At 47.6% G+C, this 17,311-nt stretch overlaps 1 protein-coding gene across 3 annotated transcripts; it reads left to right on the top strand.

Annotated features, from left to right (window-relative positions):
- The first annotated feature begins 3,369 nt into the window (after positions 1-3,369).
- Positions 3,370-13,364, top strand: NAGK (N-acetylglucosamine kinase). 3 transcript variants are annotated; one of them, XM_049856477.1, is made up of 10 exons: positions 3,370-3,548; positions 5,702-5,786; positions 5,941-6,039; positions 6,873-7,014; positions 7,805-7,915; positions 8,783-8,895; positions 9,737-9,824; positions 10,781-10,878; positions 11,392-11,470; positions 12,174-13,364. In XM_049856477.1, exons 3-10 carry the CDS (start codon positions 5,980-5,982, stop codon positions 12,362-12,364), a joined length of 882 nt encoding a protein of 293 aa, XP_049712434.1. In that variant the 5' UTR covers positions 3,370-3,548; positions 5,702-5,786; positions 5,941-5,979; the 3' UTR covers positions 12,365-13,364. The 3 variants fall into 3 exon arrangements, with proteins under 3 accessions (XP_049712434.1, XP_049712433.1, XP_049712435.1); XM_049856476.1 differs by lacking the exon at positions 3,370-3,548 and adding an exon at positions 3,649-3,735; XM_049856478.1 differs by lacking the exon at positions 3,370-3,548 and adding an exon at positions 3,751-3,860.
- The last annotated feature ends 3,947 nt before the right edge of the window (positions 13,365-17,311 follow it).

Genomic DNA, 17,311 nt, shown 5'->3' with positions numbered 1-17,311 from the left:
CCAACCTCGTGAGCATCATGGGAGCAGCTGCTGGGCCAGGATGTTGCAAGCTCTGTGAAAAAGAGCATTAAACTTTTACGAAACTTTCTACATTGCAACATCTTTATTTCCTTTCCATTATAATAACTACCCACATCCATAATAAGCAACACCTATTACTTCAGTGAGCCTGCATAATTACTTTGATTTCAGAGCCTCAATCCTCTCATTAATATGTGGTTAAGAATCTCTGCCTTTCTCATAAGGCTATTAGGATGATCAAACAAGATAAAGGTCCAGAAAAGAGCTTTACAGAACTGTAATATACATCACAAATGTACAGTGTTATTAATCTTTTATTGAATAAATCACTCATATAGCCATTATTTACATCACGAGCATGCATTCAGTGACTTTGAAACATCCTGGTTTGGATGAATAGGAGACAAGACAAATCCCAGCACTATGGGAGCCACGAATAGGAACTGCGTGTGTAATATAAAATTTTCTAGTTGTTACATTAAAAAAGATAAAAAGAAACAGGTAAAATTAATTTTAATAATATATAGTTTAACCCACTACATCCCAAATAAGGAAGTCTGGTATCGCAGTGGTTAAGCACTCGGCTGCTAACCAAAAGGCTGGCAGTTCGAGCCCACCAGCTGCTCCACGGGAGAAAGATGCAGTTGTCTGCTCCCGTACAGACCTGTAGCCTTAGAAACCCTATGGGGCAATTCTACTCTGTCCTAAAGGGTTGCTATAAGTCGGGATCGACTTGACAGCTAAGAGTTTCATATCCGAAATACTGTCATTTCAACATGTGATTCACAGAAATGTCATTCGTAAGATATTTTACATTTTTTCTTGGGTACTAAGTTTTTGGAATCTTGTGTGTATTTTACACTTACAGGACATCTCAATTTGGACGAGACATATTGCACGTGTTTGGTGGTCACCTGTGGCTAGCAGTCACTGTGCTGGACAGCACAGACCGAATTAGTAATGTAAATAAAAATTTGTTAAGATCTGTAGAATAATTTACAGTTTCCAAAGCTCTTTAACATTTAAATCCCATGTTAGGTCTGGTAGGTAGATGCTTATTTCTATTTTGTCAATGAGGAACAGCCGCATCAAGTATGGTAATTCACCCAGTGTCATTCAGCTCGTAAATGGGGAACCCGATTCTTGTCTTCAAGCTTGGGCATTCTCCCTTTTACTTTCTTTTCTAAACGAGCAAATGCAAAGACAAACTTGAATATTATAACACATACAGGTCCCAAAGTTCATTGCCCTAGTGCAAAGGGAAAAAAACAAATAAACAGTTCTTTCAGAATACACGTATAATACCTCCTTCAAAAAGCCTTCCTAGTTTAATCCATTATTCTAAAAATATGTGTGTTTGATGAAGTACCTTTGAGCCCTGAAGTGCTAGGAATGTTAAATGTTACAGGTGTACACAGAAAAATCCTACCCCTCTCTCCTTTAACCTCTATCATGTAGTTGTTTACTTTTTAATTACTCTTGTGAGTTACAATGCAGTGTTTCAGCATCCCAGATAAGTAGGAAAAGAGGGAAAGACTCCTTTCTCCTAGCTTTTAAAAGCACACGTAAGCCAAATGTTCACAACAAAGTCTAACCAGACCCAGCTGACTATCAGGGAATGAGGCTCTGGCCCAGGATTTCCCTATGAGGTGAGAATTCGCATCACTGGTGGGACAGGCTACCTGGAGAGGTGCACTTCAAAGAACCAGTCACTAGGCTGATGTTCTGAAGAGATGCCTGGTGCAGCTACCGCCCTTCTGGCTGAGGAAGCTGTCTGTCCCAGTCCCAGAGCTCCCAGGAGGAGCCTGTAGAGACCTGCAGGGGTCACAGCGTATCTCCTAGACCTGGCCACTATTTTCCCTTTCACTTTCCTTTTCCCTTTCCCAATCCCATGTAAAGAAGGGGGTGTTATGGATTAAATTGCCCCCCCCCCATACACACAAATGTGTGTTTGTAATTCTAGTCCCTATATCTGTGGAAGAAAACCCTGGTCGAGTAGTGGTTAAGAGCTACTGCTGCTAAACAAAAGGTTGGCAGTTCAAATCCACCAGGCACTCCTTGGAAATCCTATGAGGCAGTTCTACTCTGTCCTATAGGGTCGCTATGAGTCAGAATTGACTCAACAGCAACCGGATTTTTTTTTTTTGGTTTTACACCTGTGGATAAGAAGCTCTGGTGGCCTAGTGGTTAAAACAGCTTGGCTGGTAACCAAAATGTCAGCAGTTCGAACCCACCAGCTATCAGGGAGAAAGAAGAGGCAGTTGCCTTGGTAAAGATTTACAGCTTTGGAAACCCTCTGGGGCACTTCTACTCTGTCCTATAGGATTACTATGAACCTGAATCCACTCCACGGCAGTGGGTTTGGTTTTGTTGGTTTATTCCTGTGGATGTAATTCTGTTTGGAAACAGTATCTGTTATGTTAATTAGATCATACCCCAGTAGAAATAAAAAAAAAAAAAAACCCCACTGCCTGGAGTCAAGTCCGACTCATAGCGACCCTGTAGGGCAGAGCAGAAGTGCTCCAGAGGGTTTCCAAGGAGCGCCTGGGGGATTCGAACTGCCGACCTTTGGTTAGCAGCCGTAGCTCTTAATCACTGCTCCACCAGGGTTTCCCAGTAGGGTGAGTTCTAAATCTAATCACTTCTCAGTAATTAAAAAGAGCAGATTACTAGACGCAGAAGCATGCACACAAGGGAGAAGACAGAGTCATGTGAGAATTGTCTACAAGCCAACGAATCAGGGAATGCCCGCCAGGTGCTACTGACAAGGAAAGAATCTACACTGCGGAGATCCTGATCTGGACTTTTAGCCTCCAGAACTGTGAGAAAATAGATTTCTGTTCTTTAAAGCTCCCCACTTGTGGTACCTGTGTTACTGCAGTACTGGGGTAACTAGGATAGGGGGTGATGCCCGAGGGCAATAAATGCTTTGTAAAACCTTATCTACTACAGTTTGCTCGTAAGCCAGCAAATACCCTCCACAAAGCAGGCTGGGTGAGTAGTAAACACTGAGAGCTCCCTTCTCAAGGCTGCAAGGACAGCCTCGAGGACGTTTCTCCCCTTCCAACCGACTTCTCTGTATTCCTGGGTGCGTATATTCACTTGTGTGCCGCGTGAAAACCTGCGCCGGAATGACGTGCCACTTTTACCTTCGCCAGGAAGATGCTGGGTGGAACACTGTAACAGTTTTTCTAAGAGCCTCAAGGTCGCCTTGGTTTGCGTGTCGGCGCGCTGAACGCACATCCCCGTAGGTGTCTCCGCGCGTCACCGTCTGCGTCACCCTCTACTTGGCTCAAGCAGTGCGCACGCGCCAAGCCGGGCCGCCGCAACTTCCGGGCGCTGAGGGGCCGACATGGCGGCGCGGTACCCAGCAGGTCCGGTCCGCAGATCTTTCTGGTTCCTCCGCTCGGAATCCGGTCTCCATCTCCGGAAGGAGAGTCCAGGGGATGGGGGAGGGGCTGACTGAGTTTCGTAGGAGCCGCTACCGAGGGCACCCACCTCGTCCGGAAGATCGGTCAGGGGCTGAGGTAAGCGGCGGCTCGCGGAGCCACGCCCCGCGCACGCGCACTCCGACTCAGCTGACCCGCGCCGGCGGTCAAGTGATGAGGGGCGGTGCCGAAAGGGCTAGAGGGAGGGTAGCGGGAGGGAAGCAAACGGCGGGATCGGCGGTGTTGGTAGCAGCAGGATGGCCGCGCTCTACGGGGGTGTGGAGGGGTGAGTGCGGTCTGACGGAGGCAGCCCGGGAGGGCCGGCCTGCAAGCAGTCTAGGCCACCCGGCGCCCGAGGGTGGGGGAGAACGCCGTGGCCGGGCCGGCGGGGAGGTGGCCTCAGGCCTGAAGGTTTGTTTTGGCTGCGTTGGGCGTTTGGGCTGCGGAGCCTTCGGGAGGAGGGATGTGAGCACGCGCGCGTGCGGGCGTGCGCCTTGCAGGGGCTCGGCGCGTGCCACAGCCACACCCCGGGGGGGGGTCCTTTGTATTTCACGGCGGAACCACGCTCCTTTTTCCCACGAAAGACCCTCTCCGGTGTCTCCCGTAGGAGAAGCAGCCCCTTTGCCCTATTTCCGATCCCGGAGAGATTTTTGCAGAACAGGTGTCAAATGTGAAGTTGCTGGGCAGGGAGCGGCGGTGGGGGTGGGGCAGACGCCCGGACAAAGATTTTGATAGAGGGTAACGTTGGAGCAGCTGCAAGCCAGAATGCATTTGCCCGTCCTGATGGTCGAAATCCCCCCCCACCCCCACCCCCGGCACTCCAGGCTCCCAACACTACATTGAAAGCTCTTATTCTGGGATCTTTCCTGTTGAGAAGCTTCTATACTTTTTTCAATAGCTCTGCCTCTTGGTAGACTATGGGCAAGATTTTTGACCTACCTGGACTTCAGTTTTCACGTATGCAAAACGAAGGGAGGGATGAACAAGATGATCTCCAAGTCCCCTGCCATTGACACATTCTGGGAATGTGGATGTATCAAATCAGGGCGTGACAAGAGGGTGGCTGTCTTTCTCAGCCAGGGCGTTGTACTTTTTAGCCTGAGATTGTTTTGTATTTACTTTTCTGGCAGCTGCTGCTGACTCACCTACCCCAAAGTAATTGTTTCTGTTTATTGCTGTTAACGTTGATAGATATATCTATTGATATACTTATTACAGTTTTTTTTTTAACGTAAGTACAGGAGCTTGCACTCATCCCTATTAAATTCATTTATGAGCTCTGATCCGCTTTTCTAGCTTTTAATGAGATTCTTTTGGATGTTGAATTTGCTACCACAGGTATTAATTGCCCCTCCAAACTTGATGTTAAGTTTCAGCAGGTTTTCAGTGTCCTAAGACGTTCCTAAAAGTGCTCATGAGTAAAAAACATCACATCCTCCAGACTTCCATTTGTCCCACTATCAGCATTTGCAGGTTTAGTTGCTTAAAAAAAACCAAACCCGTTGCCGTGGAGTCAATTCCGACTACGCTATCCTACCCTACCCCACCCCTACCCTATAGGATAGAGTAGAACTGCCCCATAGAGTTTCCAGGGAGCGCCTGGTGGATTCAATCTGCTATCCTTTTGGTTAGCAGCCGTAGCACTTAACCACTATACCACCAGGCTTACGTTCGTATAAACTCACCCACTTGTCCTGACTCTGGTCTTCCTCAGAAGGTTATTTTGAAGACTTTGGCAGCTGAAGCTGGACCTTGATAGGCAGCCTTTAGCTTTTGTAAGAAAAGTGAGGAGAAATGACATTGTCTTTAGCCCCATTTGCTAAGCATTGGCCTGTGCCAGGCTCTGGGCTAGGCTTGAGGGTAGAAGGATGGTCTGGAGCTTGACCCAGTGGAGTTCATAGTCTAGTCACAGGCAGACAGAAAAATAGTCAGTTTCGCTCTTAATACAGAGGAATCCTGAAGAGCTATGGGACACTGAGAAGCACTAATGGAGCTGTGGGGGTGATAAGTTTTTGAGAACTAGGGTTTTGAGGGATAAGTAGGACATCTTCAGGGGAAGATGAACGAGAACTACATTTCAGTCCAACAGCACAGCAGACATCAAACCATAGAGGTGGGTTTGGCAGTGGTAATTGGGTTTACTGAAGCCACCTCCTCCATCACACTGGGCTTTGCAACAAGGGCTGCACCAGCTTGACTGAGTATCTGCAGGCTTTTCTGAGCAAGACTGAGTGCCCCCTTGTGTTCTGTAGGGGAGGCACGCAGTCCAAGGTCCTTTTACTCTCTGAAGATGGGCAGATCCTGGCAGAAGTGGATGGACTCAGCACAAATCACTGGGTAAAGGTCGCATTGAGAGGACCAGTGGGCTTGGTTGTGGTTTTATTCTCTGTAACCCTGATTGAGGTGGTGGTTGGTGCTTATAGAGCAGCCTGCAGGGGCAACAGAGGTCTTATGAGCCTTTGTAACTCCTCCTTCCCTTAATTGGGGCCAGCTGATCGGGACAGACAAGTGTGTGGAGAGGATCAACGAGATGGTGAACAGGGCCAAGCGGAAAGCAGGGGTGGATCCTTTGGTACCTCTACGCAGCTTGGTGAGTCTGGGGTAGAGCTTGGGAGTGCAGTCATTAGTGACACTGAGACAGGTGGCAAGTTTGGACTAGATAAAGTTCAACAGTCATACAGGGAGCAGCCTCTAAGGATGGTCTAGAAGCTCACACACGACCTCATCCGTTCTTGTGGCTTCGTTTGCCAAGAGCCACAAGTGGGCTGGAACAGCACAAGGCTTCGGAGAGCCATTAAGACCTTGGTTTTAACCCCAGCTTTGCCAGTGACTATCTGTGTGACCCTAAGCAGGTTATTTACTTATTCTAAGCCTCAGTTTCCTCATTTGGAAAACGAGGATAGTAATAGTAGCTACCTCAGAGTTTAGGATGTAAGATGATATGATACATCCCAAAGCAGTGAGCATAAAGCCTCACCCATAAGCACTCACTTAATGTTTGCTAGTATCATTCCCAGCTCAACTCTTTTCTCCCAAGTCGTAGCTTCAGCAACACCCCAGACATATCCCCAGTGAGATGTTCTGTAGGCACAACCTGCCCTCTGTATTCCAAACCAAGCTTTTCTCTCCATCTCTCTTCAGTGTGCTCCTCTGCCTAATTTTTCTTCTACGGGCACCACTGTCCTTCCAGGCCCCAAACCCGACATTGTTGAATCCTCCTTCATTCATCCCCAGCCCAGGCCCTTCTCTCAGCCATGCTTTCTGAGGGGTCATTGTGTGGGGTGGAAGGAGGACTGGGGCTGGATAAACAGGGTAAACCCAGATGTGGAGAGCAGGGGGCAGGCATCAGGAGGGGAGGGGGCTGAGAAAGGAGCTGGGTCTGGGGCCCTACTCGCTTGCTCGCTCACCTCCTGCGTGGCCTAGGGCCTATCCCTGAGCGGTGGGGAGCAGGAGGACGCGGTGAGGATCCTGATGGAGGAGCTGAGGGACCGATTTCCCTACCTGAGTGAAAGCTACTTAATCACCTCTGACGCCGCTGGCTCCATCGCCACAGCTACACCGGATGGTGAGGAGGTGGAGGGAGGGGTGAGGTTGAGAACTGGTTTTCTTGGGAGAGCCCCTTAGATGTAACTGGTAAAACTTGTCTTCCAAGTAGCTGGAAGGCAGCCTCCATTATATTCTCCCCCTGACTCGTCTTCCTTTAGCTTAAATGTTCTAGAGCCAAGAATGGCAGAAGGATGGAGGGAAGGAAGGGTATTTTGCTAAGAAGCAAGCAGTGGAACATGCAGACCTAGGGGCAGAAGGGAGCCTCTGGTGGCAGAGGAGTGATGGGGGCAGGCTGGGGAAGGCAGTCAGTTCCCAGAAGAAAGTGGGTGGGGCTCTGTTAGAGCATTGGTACTATGAGGTTGACATTTGAATCCCAGTTCTTCTCTGGCAGCTGTATCGTCTTGAAGTTACGTCAAGTTTCAATTTCCTCACAGTAAAATGCGGCTAACTGTATCCATGAGGTGGTTCAGGGAATTGGGTCTAGCACAATCCCTGGCACAAAGTAAACACTCAGTAAAAAGCAAATAAAGTTATCACCTGAAAGCTGGCTGGGCGAGGAGCCACATTCCCTCAAGATGCAGACCCATGTTCTTCTTTGTCCCCCAGAGAAGGGACATGATTGGAGTTTCCCTGAGGTCCAAGCCCCTCCCAGGCCTTCTATTTTTAGGCAGGAAACTAGCTAGGCTTAGTTTTCTCTATATGACTAGGTGGGGATCCCTTTTCCAGGGCTGGTTTCTGTCCTGTCTTCCAACTAGCTGTGTGCCTCATACAGGCCTGGCCACATCGAGCCTCCTGTGCCCTCTCTCTAGGTGGGATCGTGCTCATCGCTGGAACAGGCTCCAACTGTAGGCTCATCAACCCTGATGGCTCTGAGAGTGGCTGTGGTGGCTGGGGCCACATGATGGGGGATGAGGGCTCAGGTGAGCTCATGCTGCTTGGACCTGGCTCAGGGTCCTGGACTCTTCTTTTCCTCTCTTCTTTCTACCCTCGACCTGCTGAACCCTTGGGGCTCTTTGGGACAGCTCTAGAACCTGACTGTTCTGAGCCCAGTGTAATGACTGGGAGACCATAGCTATGGGAATGCTGGATTAACTGCTGCCGTTCTCCTGCAGTGACTCGCACCCAGGATTCAGATTAATGCCTCAGCACAGTAGCCATTGCCTACCTTTGCTGGACTTTTGGAGTCCTTAGGGAAGAGTTGAAATTAAGAAGGTTAAGGCCATAGATGTCAGGGTACGCTGTACCTGTCTGCTAGTGGGAAGGGGGTATAGAAGCTTCTCCCCTCCTCCCCACCTCTTTATAGAACCCCACGTGTGCAGGGTAGAACTGCTCCATAGGGTTTTCAAGGGTGTGACCTTTCAGGAGCAGGTCTCCAGGTCTGTCTTCTGAGGTGCCTCTGGGTGGGTTTGAACCACAGCCTTTTGGCTCGTAGCTGAGCACTTAACTGTTTGTGCCACCAAGATCCCTTTCTTTATAGATAGCATGTGTATAATTTCAAGGGGGTCCTTGGGGTCCATCTTTTGGCAGTGACTACAGTGATTTGTGTGGCAGCTCACTGACCTTGTCTTTATCTTGAGGGAGGTGCTGGTGTGGTGACAGCCTCACCTATTCTGTCTCCTTCTAGCTTTCCCTTATCTGAGTCAGTCAGGTACAGTCTGATTAGAGCCCCCTCAGCTGGGAATCAGGATACCTAAATTTGCTGTAAAACTCAGGTAGATCACTAGCCTTCCTGGATGTGAGCTCGGGAAGATTGCCCCTGTCTTCTTACCCCTTTCTGCTCTCCACAGCCTACTGGATTGCACACCAAGCAGTGAAAATAGTGTTTGACTCCATTGACAACTTAGAGGCGGCACCACATGACATTGGCTACGTCAAACAGGCCATGTTCAACTATTTCCAGGTATGCTACCTGCCCCCACTGGACATGTGTACCTGAGGTGGGGCAGTGGGAAACTGGGCAGAAGTGAATCCAACTCCTAGAGTTAACTTACGGGTTAAATAATGTGTATAAAATGCTTATTAGTGTAAGTACATTGTTGTAGGTGCTCTATGAAGCCCTGGTGGTGCAGGGCTTAAGCATTTGGCTGGTAACCAAAAAGTTGGCAGTTTGAATCCACTAGCCGCTCCTTGGAGACTCTATGGGGCAGTTCTACCCTGTCCTATAGGGTTGCTGTGAGTCGGAATCGACTCGATGGCAGTGGGCCTGGTTTTGGAATATTCTGGGAATCCCTGGTTCTCCAGGACCTTAAGAGGTGTTAAGGATGTGAAGTTTGTTGGGGTGGACAGAGCAGGCCTCCTGTGGTCGTACAAGTTGGGGTGGAACAAAGTTAAATAGATTTCTTGATTGCAGGACTTTTCAGAACCTTTAATTTGCTACTGTGTACTGTGACGCTCCAAGGGAGAATGGCAGTGTGCAGTGTTCCTTAAACTCCTTCAATTAAAGAAAGCTTTCCAAGAGCACCTCAAAGAGCTGTAGAGCACACCTTGGGGAACATAGATCTGCACTCTGTGCTGCCTCCAAGGTGATCAGTGAGGAGCAGTGGAGTTCACGTTGGGGAAAACAAAACACGATTTCTCAAATGAGAAATCTCAAATCCTTGCATTTTCTAGATTTAGTGAAAAATTAACTATTCCACTTTTTCCAGTAGTATAGACAGGAAAGCCAACTTGGGTGGGCAGCCTGGGGGTTCTCTCTTGCTTCTGATGATTATCTGTGCATGGTCGCTCTCTCTCTCTCTCAGGTGCCAGATCGGCTGGGAATCCTCACTCACCTCTATAGGGAGTTTGATAAAAGCAGGTTTGCTGGGTTTTGCCGGAAAATTGCAGAAGGTACTGGAGGTGGGGCTAGGTTTTATCTGGCTTTGTTCCCCAGAGACCTCCCTCATTAGAGAGTGGAGTGGGGTTTGGTTGGGGACTGGAAGCCAAGCTCGCTTTGACCAAGTGCCCTCATTTCTGTGGACCTTGGTGGTGGTGAGCCTTGGTGGGCAGAAGGGCACCCAAGTTGTATTGTTTTCTATTACTTGTCTTTCTCTTGTCAGCGGTCATGGCTTGTGTAGGCTGTATGCCTCTTTTTGAGAAATTTATGAAGCAGTTCTTTGAATAAATGTATAACTGTGATTTTTTTTTTTTACTTAAAACTTACACCCAAAGAACTAGGGAATTATAGCGAGGTTGTCCATATTTTGTTGGGAGTCAGGAGAAGCAGAACATAGGGTTCGCTGGTCTGCACATGGCCCTTTCTCCACTGTAAGGTCCATACTCCCTTGATTTGGATTCCCACAGCCTCAGGACATTGACTCAAGGGCTTTCAGAGTCTCTGGACTGCAGCCTCCAGAGCAGGGCCTGTTCTTGCCCCCTGTGGTAGAGCAAGCAGGGGGCTACCAACAGTAGACTTGTAGGTGGGTGCGAGGCACTGACAGGTGTACTGTCACCTGCTAGGGCAGGGTGCCAGGGCCCCAGACCTGAGGGACCGACTCACAGTAACTCTGTGTAAGCTGGAGTACAAACCAGGTGCCGTTGTGCTTCTCTAGTGGGGGCTACCCTTCCAGCACCTGGAATGGAGCCCCTTCTAGAGTGGGGGTGGGGGAGGGGAGAGTGGCTACATTGGAGGCTTTCTTGCCCCTATGTCATGCAGCCGGCATCCATCCTGATTTAGGCCTCCACTATTTTTTTAGCCAGAGCCACTCCACTGCTGCTGCCTTTCATCAAAGGGAGGGAGTAACCGAGGGCTGTCAGTTCCCTAGGAATTCCCAGCTCCCCGTCATCTTCCTTCCTCCCCACCCCAGGTGCTCAGCAGGGAGACCCCCTCTCCCGGTATATCTTCAGGAAAGCTGGGGAGATGCTAGGCAGACACGTCGTAGCCGTGTTGCCTGAGATTGACCCGGTGAGTTGAGGTGGGAGAGGATGTTTGGGAGCTGCTGGGCAAGATGTGGCCCTTGCTCATCGTGAACAGGACTAACCCCATAAACCCTGTGTAAATTGGATACTATTTTAAATTTACTGAGGTTATGAAAGAAATTCTGTGGAAAGTCTATAGCATGAAAGAGTACTTCGGTCAAGTGCCTCCTCTCTGTGATGAGTCAGGATCTGTATTTACATACAGGACACTGGTTTCATGGACTGCACGTACTGCAGCTTCTCTTACACTCCTGTCCTTGGGCCTCCCCTCCCTTGTCTCTTTCCTTCCTCTGTATTGTTACTTAACCCTTTTTCCTTTTCCTTCTCTCCCTTGTGTTTTTGAGTCTCCCCCATTTACTTCCCTTGAGCCTTCTGGCTCTCGGCTACAGGGAGAGTAACTGGGATAGTGTGGGTTGGTGCTAAGAAACCACACCCTCCAGTCCTGGAGAGGCTTGGTCGGCCCCCAACATCTGTCCTTTGCCCTCTCCCCTCTGCCTAGGTCTTGTTCCAAGGGGAGATCGGCCTCCCCATCCTGTGTGTGGGCTCTGTGTGGAAGAGCTGGGAGCTGCTGAAGGAAGGTGAGTTTGCAGGTGGGAGAGAGGAGAGGAGGACTAGGGAACGGGGCTGGGAAAGAGGTGGCCCAGGAAAATGGCCTGCCCAGGGAGAACTTGGGGCTGGGGTGCTGGTCCCAGTAAAAGACTGGGCCTGAGGGCCTGGATTAGCAGCTCTTGTTTTAGGTCAAGGTCCTCAGCCTTCCATCTGCCAGTAAGGCCTTATAGAATGTCCCCTTCCAGCTTCCACAGACTTTTGAGAAGATGGTCTTTTCCAAAGGATTTATTAAATAATAAACACCTTTTAAAAATTAAATATGAATCTAACTTAAAATCAGTTTCTGACGAGTGTGTGGTAGCCTGTGGTGATATTCCTAGTCAACACAATCCTAGCCAAAAGGAACGTGACTTCTTAGCCCTTGCAGCCTTATTTCAGGTAGTTGTACGGTTTCCATTAGACACTGTGAAGTAGCTCAGGGATCTCCATTGCTTCCTGGGATGGAGTTCCTCATGTCGGGCATCTTGGGGTTGACTGGGGGCTGCTGGCTCCAGTGCCCCTCACAGCTGTTACTGGGTTTCTGTGCCTTGGTACGCCCTGTGTTGGGGATTTGCCATGGGGGCCCTCCAGGACCTTTACAGGAATGCTGGGGGCCCAGGCCTCTTCTCTCCCTCTGCCCCACCTTCTCACTGGTCTCGCCTCATCTCTGTCCTCTGCCTTCTCTCCCTCCAGGTTTCCTTTTGGCGCTGACGCAGGGCAGAGAGATCCAGGCTCAAAACTCTTTGTCCAGAGTCACCCTGATGAAGTTGAGGCACTCCTCGGCCCTGGGTGGGGCCAGCCTTGGGGCTAAGCACATTGGGCATCTCCTCCCCATGGACTATAACGTCAGTGCCATTGCCTTCTACTCCTACACCTTCTCCTAGGGGGCTGGCCCCATCTCCACCTCCTCTAAGCCCTGTGGACATTGGGTGCTGGAAGGGAGGAGGCTTTTTCTTCATTTTTCCTTTTTTAAAAAAACATAGAAGAAAATAAACGCACTTTACCCACTCCCCAATGGGATTGTGTTATCAAGCCGACTTCATGTGTACATCCTCAGGGAACTTTCCAGGTATCAGAGGGCTCAGGAATGGTGTTAGTCCAGGGTTTAAGGCCTCATCCCAGGTGCTTGGCCTGTGGTCTGCAGTAATTAGGCAGGTAATCGATCTGTACAGGCTTCCCTCCCCTATATTACCATATATATATGCTGTGCGCCTGCCAGTTAACCTGTGATCTCAGTTTTCTCCTGTCAAAGTAATGATTCCTGCCCAACCATGTTCACTAGAACTAAGTGTACTCCACGCAAAATGTCAAAGGGAATAACCTTAGGCATATGATGCTCTCCTGTGACAGTTACCGTGAATTTGGGGGAGAGGGTACATTTCTCATGTGGGAGAATCTGAACATCGCTGACTGGGTAACTGTGAGTAAACAACACGTTTGGCGGTTTTTCACGTGAATGAGTTCTTGGAGATGATGAAGATTGCTGAGATCAAAGAAGGCCACTCGGGCACAGTTTACTTAGGTGGCCCACCTATTCCTGGCTGCTGCCAGCCTGGCTCTGGTGAAAGCATGATGCTGTGTTTGTTATATGGTGCCAGGAATGATGAAATGAACATCAGTGAAGACCAGACATGGTTCCTGTCCCTTGGATACTGTGGTTTGATCAGTAAAGACAAGCCCAGACCTTCCTGTTCTGCTGCACATGTTTGGTGGACTGAAGAGAGAGTCTTAAGCCACAGTGGCTGCCTCTACAGGAGTTTAGAGTGTAAACTATTTGAAGGCATGGATCATGTCCTAGATACCAGTTTTCAAGCTTACATACACCGATAATTCTAGGAGCGACTTTAGAACTCAGATTTGTGTTCTTCCCCCCTTAAGGTATCTGATTCAATAGGTCAAGGGTGGGATGGGGATGGGAGATTTTCATTTCTACTAAATTCTTTAGGTAATTGCTCTAGGGGTTCCAGGATCTGTAACCGAGGAAGCTGTACCCTTGCAGGTTTTGAGTTCTGATGGGGCACTCTCAGGGGCCTTATATATAGGCTTGTTTTCCCAGGTCAGTTGACGCTGTACCTTCACACACTGGCATTCATATAGAACAGAATAGCAGCAGCTCTCATCCCGTCATGCTCAGCCCAGCAAGCCAGAGTACTCAAGCAAGACCCTTCTGAAACAGCCAGCCATCTACACCTCCATCTATGGCCCAAACCATCGGACAGTGGGGTCTGGCTCTCAGCAAGTCTCCACTACATCACTGGTAAAAAGCTTGTAAGGAGAACAAGGACACACAAGAGGTGAATTTGCTATATCCCATAACCCTAATGAATACTGTTTTTAGTAAGTGGTGGGTTTTGGAGAAATGGAGTTCAAACCGCCATTTTTACATGATATTAAGACCAGGATCAAGCAGTATTTTGGACTTAGAATCCAAACTTTCTGGATGAAAAGTGGAATTTATAAATGCTGAGACCAACTAATGTTTAGGATACGGTCATCATGCTTCCTTATGGTTGTTGAGGCACTACAATTCGAATGAACGGGATGTTTTAGAGCAGAGCAAGGAGCACATCCTGATTCTGTAGTCTCAGCACTTCCCAAAACCAAACCCACTGCCATCGAGTCGATTCTGACTCATAGAGACCCTACAGGACAGAGTAGAAGTGCCCCATAGAGTTTCCAAGGAGCGCCTGGCGGATTCGAACTGCTGACCTCTTGGGTAGCAGCCGTAGCACTTAACCACTACCCCACCAGGGTTTCCTCTCAGCACTTCAGTGTTGAGTAATTACTTGAAAAAAAAGAAGGCAATCAAAGTGCACAAGGTCAGATTGTGCTTCTAGTTCTTTAGCCAAAGAAGAAGTAGCTTGTTCTCTAGTTAGTAGTGTTACACAGTGGCTGAGGTGCAGAAAACCCTAAATGATTTTAATGAGTTTTACTCCCTTTAAAGATCTATTCTCCATCCCCCAACAAAATATCGGGAGTAATTCACGGGATTCTCCACTTCCAAGGCACTGAAGATGCATACATTCATCTCATCTGATCCCACACAGCCCTGTGACAAGGCAAGAGCTTGGACACGCACTGGACTTGAATGAGGCCAGCGCTGCCTTTACCTGAGTGATCTTGTGGACAGCACAGTCTCATCTGTACCATTCACTCAGCAAATGTGTACTGAACGTCTTCTAGAGTGATGGGTGCTCTAAGGATTAAAGTTTTCACCTGTTTTCAGTTGGTGAAAATTCACAAACTGCACGCTTAAAATATCTGCACTTTTCTGTGAAACATACTTCAATAAAAAGTTAAAGAAATGAATACATCACTCACATCTTAAACAATGTCACACTCTAATAGTTCAGGCCCTGTACACATGTAGCTATTGTTGCTACTTGCCATTGAGTCGATTGACAGTGACTCCACCTGTGCAGAGTAGAACTGCTCCATGGAGTTGTAAAGGCTCTGAACTTTGAGAAGCAGACCACCAAGCCTGTCTTCTGAGGTGCCTCCGGTGTGTTCAAACACCATCCTTTGGGCTAGTAGTTGAGTGCTTAACCATTTGCGTCACTTAGGGACTCCTATTCATAACAGCCTATAAATAGGCAAGTCAGCTCAGATTCTTCCTGCCCCCATGGTTTTATTGAAGGAGTTAAAAGGCCTCAAAGCAGAACCCAGGGACCTTGGTCTGGCCCCATGATCTTTTTACCATATGATAAAGCCCCTCAGACAGTCGTTGGGAGTTTTGAATTTATGTAAATTGAAACTACACATTACCAAACTAATCTCCAGGGATTATGTGATTGGTTAACCAAGTAGTCTCAGGACCTAAGCCAGCATTTGGTATGAAGCAGGCTCTCAAACCTGTTCAATAGTTGAAAGGCAGAGAACTCCTTTGTTTACTAGGTAGGAGTCAGTTTTGCTCAGAAACAGAAAATACCTAATTTTTTTACTAGTCCAAGGATTTCCTGTTACCATTTTGTTCAAAGCTGTACACATTACTGTCACTATTACCAACGATGCAACCATGTATTAGGGATTTATGTATTCTAAAATTCAGTTAATTTTCACAATAGCCTCAAGAGGGAAATGTACCTTTACAAATAAGGAAATTGAGGTTCAGGCTGAAGGGCACAGAGAAAGTGATAAGCAAGCCCATACTCTTAGCACTTCGTAACCCTGTTTGGAACGGAAAACTATGTAACTAAAATTATGACTGAAAAAACCAAGCATACACGCACACCTCGTACATACGGACTCCCTGCCATATAGATACAGAAGGACCCAACCTGAGGAAAAAGGGTACCACTGCCAGCAGAAGCATTTTATTCTCATTTTATTTAAATTGTCAACAGCTGCCATTTGGTTGTATAGCAAAATTTGTAAAAAGTAACTTTTTTCCATTTTTGATATTTTTATGAAAATTATTTCCTTCTCCAAAGAAGTGTTAATAACTACCATATAACATTTACTTAGTGGGAAGAAAAAAAAAGAACAAAAACAGCTTTTAAACACTTGTGAAACAGAGAGAAAGATCAGAGTGGAGACCTGCTGGGCCTGCTGGAGGTGCTAAGCTGCCCCAGGGCACCGTGGGCACTTCATCCAGGCCCAGGGCCAGTGTGCCCTGCAGACACTTCCTGGGGGCTTCTGGTTCCACGAGCCCGCTCCCTTTTTCCGCTCTACCTCCTCTGTTGTCGGCTCTCCTTCCTCCAAAGTCTGTCCAGCAAAGGCAGCAGGACCTTGAATACATGTTCAACTTTGTAACGGAGACACGATACTGTATTCAGAAGCTCAGAGATCCCCCCATCCAGCCTGGGGGAGGAAAAAAATCCAACATAGCATTGATGGTTTCATTTTCTTGTCCACTCAAGCACATGCTCGTACTTATTAAATGAATATTAGATGCTTCAAAAGTCCTGACGTGGAGACAGCACAAACGTTCCTTATAAAAAAAGGTGCAAAATTATAAAAATTTCTGCAGCAGTTCAGGCTCCTCAAGCGGAGTGTCTAGAAGATGACAAAGCTGGCTGAGCAGCGTCCCTTTAACGTGAACAGCAGCTTCCACTAGGAGTTTTGAGGGTTTCAGTTAGACCACGGGAAGCTAAAATCCAAGTTTAAGAGGCTCCCTTGCTGACCAAGTATCTTATATCTATATAATGGAATATATTCAGCAATAAAGAGGAATAAACTATTGATCATATTACATCCTGGATGAACCTCAAAAACATTACGCTAAGTGAAAGAAGTCAGGCACAAGAGATCACCTATTCTTTATGGTTATGTCCAGAAAACACAAATTTATAGACAGAAAGTAGATTAGTGATTGGCTGGGGCTGGAGGTGGGAACTGGAATTAAGTGTCAACAGGGATGAGTGATCTTACTGGGTAAGTGGGGTGAGGGTGTGTGAAAAAAATGTCTCAAAACTGAGTTATGGTGATGGCTGCACCACTTGGGAAAGTCACTAAAATCACTGAATTGTACAGTTGAAATGGGTGAATTTTATGATATGTAAAATATACCTCAATGAAGGTGTTAAAAAGAAACTTCCTGCCTTCCAAACCACCCACCAAGCATTCAGTATTTCTGAAAGCTCACAATCAACAGAATTATCACTTAGTGCTGGTTTATAGACTGAAAATTTTACTACTATCTCAGTCTTTTCCTTTTTTTTAGCATTAAATAGCCTAGGATTTTTATTTATTATTTTTAAAAAGGAAAGCAGGGTTGGAGGAGAAAGCTTAGTAAATATTGCAAATGAGACTCCTAGTAACAAAATCTAAGGAGGCTTTTTCTCTTGAAAGAGATGGTGCCTCTGTCCCTTTGCACACTTCTCTTCTGTCCC

Source organism: Elephas maximus, chromosome 17 (genome assembly GCF_024166365.1).
Source record: "Elephas maximus indicus isolate mEleMax1 chromosome 17, mEleMax1 primary haplotype, whole genome shotgun sequence".
NCBI lineage: Eukaryota > Metazoa > Chordata > Mammalia > Proboscidea > Elephantidae > Elephas > Elephas maximus.
Note: the sequence above shows the minus strand (reverse complement) of the source record. Positions and strands in the feature narration are given on the sequence as shown.